General features: G+C 36.3%; 1 protein-coding gene across 1 annotated transcript; it reads left to right on the plus strand.

Moving 5' to 3' along the window:
• Nucleotides 1-5,761: 5,761 nt before the first annotated feature.
• On the plus strand, nt 5,762-6,688 carry LOC147700814 (olfactory receptor 1G1-like). Its single transcript, XM_086928501.1, has one exon. It carries the CDS (start codon nt 5,762-5,764, stop codon nt 6,686-6,688), a length of 927 nt encoding a protein of 308 aa, XP_086784627.1.
• The last annotated feature ends 2,122 nt before the right edge of the window (nt 6,689-8,810 follow it).

Below are 8,810 nucleotides of genomic sequence, written 5' to 3' on the forward strand. Positions count from 1 at the left end.
CACTAATTTTCTCACTTTATTATGATGCACTGCTAGCATCCTGAAATGATGAAAAACACTCTGGCATACTCTCCTGGAAAGACAAGCCAGTGAATGACCACGCAAACCTGTCATTTGTCTCACTCTGCAAGGATCTAAATCTTGCAACAACTTCATTTTCTGCTTCAAACTTTTCTTATTAAATGTCCGTATAAAATCACAAAGCAAATTGATGGAAACCTGTCGCACACTGCAAATAGAACTACACTTCCAAATGTACACAGGACCCTTAGGACGTCTTCCTAAAACCTCATCACTTAGCGCCTCTTCTGTCTCTGTTGTCACAAGTTGTTCTTTTTCAACTGGACAACCATCCTTCACTTCATAAGCTCGACCACTGGTGTCAACTGCAAACACCAAATCATTATCCTGAAAATAACTCTCCTCATTAAAAAATGCCTCACAACTAGAACTATGCATCCATTCTCCGGAAAAAACTTCACAAAAGTTAGTACGATTTACTACTCTCTTCCATCTACTTTTAGTTTTGAAATCAGAAATTACCTTGCTTAGTTTCCTAATTCTATTGATTACCAAAATAAACAACTTTCGCTTAATTTCAAAAGCATGATCAATAATTTTCTCTACATTTTTCTTCTTCTTATAAAATGCCGCTTTCTGTTGGCCTTTTTTTTAATATTTTTCAATAAATTAACTATTATCCTATTACGGAACATTCGATGTCGAATGTCCCTAAACTGTTGTTTCCTTCTACTATCATGCACAGAGTTATCTCTTCCTCTACCAGTAACATTTTTGATGGGTCTCTCCTTTCCATTTAAATTGCTTTTCTTTTTGAGGACTGAAAAAATTTTGGGAGAAATACTTTTTTTATGACAAATATTTCTTAAGAATGATTTCGTGCTCTTACCCGGACCTTTCTTGGTGTTTTGACAAGTATTTGGGGAAGAGGACTGCTGCAATAAAAAATCATCCTGCTGTCTTTGACGTTTTCTCGCCTTTCTAGTTCTATTTTTGGTAGGCATTTTCCAAACTATGAAAGAATCTGCAGTTGAATCTGTGGAAAAATGTATTAAAAAATGTTATTAACCACTATTACCAAACAGTAAATGAATAACAGTCATCTAAAACTTAATGCCCTACTAATTATTAACAGTCAGCGATATTCATGCATTTTCCAGCAAATGCTCTTAGCCATGTTATCCACCTTCCATTGGATAACATGGCTAAGAACTGCTCGCAAATGCAAAAAAAAACGGCCGCAATGCATGAATATCGCTGAACAGTCAGCGATATTCATGCATTTTCCAGCAAATGCTCTTAGCCATGTTATCCACTTCCCATTAAATAACATGGCTATGAACTGCTCAGGGCCCCATGAGGAACCCTATCCATTTTAAAAGGAAAACATAACATCAAAGACACTCAAATGCCTTATAAATATGGCCCAAAACAACCTATGAAGCTCTAACAGTACATATCCAGAAATGTAATTGATTTCAAAATTCGTTTTTAAACACAGCATATAAATCAATTGTATACCTGCATTCATGAAGAAATGACTGAAAATGTCCTTGAGACACATGAAAGTGTTTTCTGGAATGCCCTAACACCATTTTTGGGACACTATTAACATGGCTACGTAACTCCCATAATCAAAATCTAAATTTGCCCAGCGCAATTGGGAGCGTATTTACAAGACACTTGCCCCATGAAGAACACTTTCCATTTAAAAAGGTAAACCACAATGCAAGAATATCGCTGAAAAGTCAGCGATATTCATGCATTTTCCAGCAAATGCTCTTAGCCATGTTATCCACCTTCCATTGGATAACATGGCTAAGAACTGCTTGCAAATGCAAAAAAAAAACGGCCGCAATGCATGAATATCGCTGAACAGTCAGCGATATTCAAGCATTTTCCAGCAAATGCTCTTAGCCATGTTATCCACCTTCCATTGGATAACATGGCTAAGAACTGCTCGCAAATGCAAAAAAAAACGGCCGCAATACATGAATATCGCTGAACAGTCAGCGATATTCATGCATTTTCCAGCAAATGCTCTTAGCCATGTTATCCACTTCCCATTAAATAACATGGCTATGAACTGCTCAGGGCCCCATGAGGAACCCTATCCATTTTAAAAGGAAAACATAACATCAAAGACACTCAAATGCCTTATAAATATGGCCCAAAACAACCTATGAAGCTCTAACAGTACATATCCAGAAATGTAAAAGGTGGGAAAGTGATTCACAGAAAAACGACTAGAGACACTCTCACCAAATATAAATTAGCTCATACTACATAACAATCCCTTTCATTTTCACAAATTTGATTGAAATTTAATTTAGCCATTTAGCCTGTAGACCTCTCCAAATACCGTGAGGTAAATTACTTCACAAAACACATCTGAAGTGTTGGAATTGACAACCAATGAAAATGTTACTTTCATTTTCTACTTTTATTACCTGACATTTGATTGGTTATATACTTGAATATATATAAAGGAAGAGAAGGAAACACAGCCATTTTGACTGCTACTTCTTGTTGTACATTACAATTGAATTATCACTAAACTCTTCAACTTGTTTGTAAAGGTAAGTTGTTATTTTTAAAACTGAAGTATATTGTACACTATAACTTAATATAGTAGACTTTTTCTGCTAGATATACACTATCCCTCTGTACTAGTAATGTATTTAGATAGACTTCTCTGTTATAGTTATGAATGGAGTTGACTTGTCTTGGTTAAATCACATACACTTTTTTATAGTCCTATTTCCACTCTGATACTATACACTGCCCAAAGATAAATTCACTGATAAAAAATGCCTATCTAAAATTATTCCCAACAGTGCCCTATCTCTACTAATATATATTTTTTTAATCCAAATTTCAGGCAAAATGGAAGGTGAAAACCAAGTTTCTTTTGAAATGGACCTGCAAGAGAGCAGCCAGGAATTGATTGAACAAATTGACATGGAATTTATGGATGAAAGCTTGGATAATGAACTGCTGCAATGTGTCCAAGCAGTAGACATTTTACAACCCCAGCTTGCAAACAATATTTCAAGAAAATAATGACATTTCAGACACTGAAATCTTAGAAAGTTTAATAAATTATGAAAAACAATAAAAATTAAAAAAAAAATTAAAAAAAAAGAAAACAAAAAAAAAAAAAAAACAACACACAAAACAACAAACAATTAACATTTAGTCTTTGAAAAGTATATCATTCTATTATCCTTAAAGTACGCTGCCTAGAACGCTTTCCGGTTCGCGTACTAGGCGCTCATCGCGAAAAAAAAAAAAAGAAAAATTTTTTTTGAACCCTGCTGGGCCCTTTTAAAACCTCCACATAAAACCTAGGGGGTCAGGGAGGATCTACTATGCCCCCTTATGGAAATTTCGCCCTTTGTTTTGGCCTCCTCTTATCTCTCGATCCTACCGAGAGACAAGATGGCGGCCGCACCGGACTGTTTAGAATGTTGACAGACACCGAAGAGCCAATCAGCTTTCCGTGCGCAAAGTTCCGTTACGCGAAAAGTACGCGAAAAGTACGCGAACCAGATCGCTGCCCGGAGCGCTGTTACAGATATATATCTTGATTTCTCAAAATCCACTGGAGCACATATATTGAGACCTAGCAAAGGCACATCGGCCTAACAGTCCCTACAATTTTGCCAAGTTTCGTGCAAATCCATTCAGCCGTTCGAGCTAAAAGTGAGTCCAACCGCCCTATGGAAAACTCAATGTTAAAAACGCGTTTTGGGACCCCCCTTTTTTCTCAAACCCCCTTGACGACCCCCCCCAAATTTCCTGGAGCTGCTCAGAAACAAAATGTGCCATTTTCCTGAAAATTTCAGCCAATTCCGTCCACAAACGCCAAAGTTATTAGGCATAGAATTTTCAGAAATCCCATAGGGAAAAAATCCTAACTATATATACCTACTGGCGACCGCCAGTAGGTAATATATATATATATATATATATATATATATATATATATATATATATATATATATATATATATATATATATATATATATATATATATATATATATATAATGTCACTGCCCATGTCATGAATGATGTAATATTTCACATCATCAGCCGTGGATTGCGGGTGCGCGAGATATAGTTAGTACAACTAACTATATCAGAGGAATTTCAATGGTTTTGTATGAGTGAAATGTCCAGCTAACTATAACACCCCTAAAACCTATATTTTTTTCAGTGAATGTCAAAGGTTTTTTAAAATGCTAATTCCTAACTATATCAGGCCTGAAACCTATGATTTTGTCAGTGAATTTGATAGGTTTTGTAAATGACAACTTTTAAATGTATTCATTATTATTCATTTTTTTTAAATTGATTTACTACATTTTTCAAACTATTTATTTTTAGATATTTTATTTTTTAAATTACATTACATATTTATTATATAAATTGAAAAGTTTTTAAAAATATTGACATTGTAATATTTGTTTTTTTATTTTATATATTTTTTTAATTTATATATATTTTTTATAGCAGGCAATGATATCCTTCAAGTTACTGTAAATACAGTTAGAATTAATTTTCAGGATGAGTAGTGAGCTGAAAGATGCAGCACTGAGGTCTCTCCTGATAACAGGTGAGTAAATTGGAATTCGTAGTTCGGCCGATTTTAGAGGAATTTTTTAAAGTTCCAAAATTCCACACTTGGAAGAATTTCCAAGTGAGACCAGTCAATGTTAGCCTTTGGAAGGAAATTCAAGTTACTGTAAGTATGGTTAGAATTACATTTCAGGATCAGTAGTGGGCTGAAACATACAGCACTGAGGTCTCTCCTGATAACATGTGAGTAAATCAGAATTCATAGTTCGGCTAATTTTAGAGGAGTTTTTTAAAGTTCCAAAACTCAACACACAAAAGAATTTCCAATTGAAACCAGTCAATGTTAGCTTATGGAAGGAAATTCAAGTTACTGTAAGTACGGTTAGAATAACTTTTCAGGATCAGTAATGGGCTGAAAGATGCAGCACTGAGGTCAGTCCTGATAACAGGTGAGTAAATCGGAATTCGGAATTGTCCAGCAGCAATCTGAATTCGAGACAACTTTGACAGGTATAACCTATAACCTTGCCTCACTTCCATTTTAAAGACAAACAACCTTATTACAAGCACCATCCTTGAATTGGTGATCTGACTACTGACACACTGTGGGCCGCCAGCAGTAGTATGAGTGTGGTGGTCAGACTGCCACAGCACTGCTGTGTCAGTCAGTGATCTGGGATGCTGTGGTGGTTACCCAGCAGGAATATGTTGGCAGTGCCACTGCAGCACAGTCGAGCATATTTTGAGTTGCCTGTCCACAGCCCTTTTCATGTGGTGAGACCACCATAGAAAGGGCAGTGGAGAGGCAACTTAGGGGGGCCTAACAGGACCCTCATGCTGCACCAAATCCTGGGGGTGCAGGCAGGAGGGCACTTGTTAAATTACTGAATCTACTTTATCCTGACAAGATTATAAACTCAATACTTGTGGTGGACGCACATCTACTCACAATTAATAACTCACTTTCTTTCAAGTATAAACTATTTTTAAGTGAAAACTCTGAAGAACACAAAGATGTAATGACATAGAATGCATTTGAGTGTTCAATGAACAATTTGAGAAAAAAAAAACTGTCATCAGCGTCTAATTTTTAATTATTGAATTGACATTACTGATTTTTTTTTCATTCTGTATAGAAACGGCTGCATCATTGGGAGAATGAAAGAAGAAAATCAGAGCTCAATGAAGGATTTCCTGATTGTTGGATTTTTGGATCTTCCACAACTACAAGTTCCACTTTGGGCTGCATTTTCAGTGATATACCTCTCAATACTTGTGGGGAACCTATTAATCATGGCAACCATTCTCTCAAAGTCACAGCTGCACACACCTATGTATTTCTTCCTCACAAATTTGTCCTTTAATGACATCTGTTACACCTCTGTCATTTTCCCACAAATGCTGGCCCACAACTTTATGGGGAATACACATGTTTCTTTTAGGGCATGCCTAACGCAAGTGTACTTTTTCATGTTTTTTTTGTTTGTAGAATATATCCTCCTCTCAGTCATGGCTTTTGATCGGTATGTTGCCGTCTGCAATCCCTTGCGCTACCTGGTTATCATGAATAAGACTATTTGCATTCGATTGGCTGTGGGAACTTGGGCAGTAAGTTCTCTGGTACCACTACCACATACTGTATTACTGTCTCAGCTCTCCTTCTGCAAATCCCACACAATCAACAACTTTTTCTGTGATTTGTCAGCTCTCATGAAGATATCCTGCAGCAGCACTCACACAATTGAGACACTAACCTACATCATAGCTGCTGTAGTGGCTTTCTTTTGCTTTAACTTAATCATTATTTCTTATGTCAAAATTGCCTCGTCCATCTTTAAAATTAAATCTAAAGGTGGGAAGGACAAGGCCTTCTCAACATGTGCGTCTCATCTCACTGTAGTTGTTATTTTCTTTGGTTCTCTCTTTGGTACCTATGTGCGTCCCACTTCAACATATTCAATGAGAGATACTAAGATTTCATCTTTGTCATATATCGCTCTTACTCCACTTTGTAACCCCATTATATACTGCCTGAAAAACACAGAGTTTAAAAATGCTCTGAGAAAGAAAAAGAATACATTGTAGACTCTGGAAGAAGAACTCACTTACTGTTTTGGGCGGCAAGCCATTGTTTCATTCAAAAAGGGTACCTCTGTTTAAAAATAATGGGCAGGAAATGAAACTGGGCTTGCCACCAGCATTGCACAATCTTGTTTGCATGATAACTGTTTTTTATCAAGAGATAATTTTTATTTTGAATCCTTAGCTTTGTAACAATAACACATTTTATCCATTTTTTTCGACATGATCACAAAATGTATGGCGATGGGAATGGTATATCTATCAAAAACATGAAAAGAAATCATACAAACATGTAAATGACACAAATGATTACTAGAAGACAATGTGGTGCACAAATAGAATCTTTATCGTTTTTGACTGTTAAATTTCAATGGCTACTTGCAAGGCTACGCTAAGTGGGGCTTATTAACAAGACAATGACGCAGCGCGGTGCAGCAAGCAATTTTACTGCACCGAGCAGCATCATTGTCTGAGTGCAGGAATGCGCTGTGTTTACAAGACAATGGCACATTCCTGTTCTCACCCCTATGCCAATGCACAAACAGCAGCGATGCACCAACATAGGGGAATGCCCACAGCAACACCCATTGCACACCCTTTTTAATGCAGAAAGCAATATTTACAAGGCTGCGTTGAGTCACACAAAATGGCTTACCACTGCCTTGTAAATATGGAGCAGAACACAGCAACACCGAAGCTTCACAAAAAGTGATGCTCCAAGTGGCGCAAGGGCCTTGAAAACTTGCCCCATAGTATATATGAAAGCAATTAGTTGCATATATTATGTATAGCATTGCACTAATATTATGGCATGCTGTGTTATTTTTTATAGTTTATTTCTGTAATCTATCGTCTGAAATAAAACTCAATAAAAATATTTCACCAACCTTTTTTCTAATCATTCTCTGCTGGTGCTATATGTGGACCCCCTGAGGTTAAGTTGGCTATGCAAGAACGTCAAAACAAATAACAAATTACATATATACATCATTAAATTAAAATGAGTGCGCTGAATAACATGTGGTGGTGCTGTTATTGTTACTGTTACAGGGTCTTTCATTAAAAATTTTGGGTGGTTGGAAGGAAATGGTATTTTTGTTTTGAGGTTACTCTGTCACAATTTGTGAGTCAGTTCTGTCTGCCTCCTATCTATTTTTCATATATGAATTTACAATGTGAACGCCAAGTAGTAGTTCCTGCCAGCATAGTGTTGTAGTGTTGGGAGAGTTGGCATATTTTGATGCAGTCTTGCATGATAATTTTGAGATGGCTTCCTTGGATCCTTTTTCATGGAGTTCATACACTACCCTTGGCATCTCAGCAGTGTGGAAAGTCTCACAAATGCTGCTGCATATTATCACCTTTGGCCAGCGGTAATGTGGTGCTTTCCTCCATTTACTGCACCATACGGGCTAGTGTAACATTGTGGTTAAATCAAATGACCACAGTATGTGTCACAAGCATGGTTTATGTACTGTAGGCTTTCACTTTCTTTCATGATTGGCAGCAAGCATCATTTTACATATAGCTTTATTTTCTTCTAGTGTATGTCTACTATTTAAATTTCACCAAGGCCCAGATTTACTAATATTTTGCTCTGGGATGCATCAGTCTTGTGTTGTAGCCTGATGAAAAATCAATCTTGGCATTTACTACGACGAGCAAAGTTGATTTACATGGCTTTCCGTGGTTTAGTAAATGCAAGGTAATGTAATGCAGGAATTAGATGGGTAGAGCATGAATAAAACCTGTGCATGCATGGGTATATATATATATATATATATATATATTCACTGAAAAAACCATAGGTTTCACACCAGTTATAGTTAGGAATTAGCATTTAAAAAACCTATTAAATTCACTGACAAAACCATAGATTTCACACCATTTATAGTTAGCTGGAAATTTTACTGACATAAAACCATTGAAATTCCCACGTTATAGTTAGTTGTATTCACTAAGATACACGTAATAAGCCAGTTACCCAACCAATTTTTTTTAAAAAAACATCCATTTACACACTTATTTAAACATTTATTCTTCCATCGACCTTTACAAATACATATATAAAACAAATTTATTTTTCAGAAAGACACACATTCACTGGATGGTGTCATCAGTGATG

The sequence above is a fragment of the Lissotriton vulgaris genome, chromosome 7 (genome assembly GCF_964263255.1).
Source record: "Lissotriton vulgaris chromosome 7, aLisVul1.2, whole genome shotgun sequence".
NCBI lineage: Eukaryota > Metazoa > Chordata > Amphibia > Caudata > Salamandridae > Lissotriton > Lissotriton vulgaris.

What these genes read in the sequence shown, in the direction of transcription:
- LOC147700814 (XM_086928501.1), top strand. Translation starts at nt 5,762, where the DNA reads ATGAAAGAAGAAAATCAGAGCTCAATGAAGGATTTCCTGATTGTTGGA.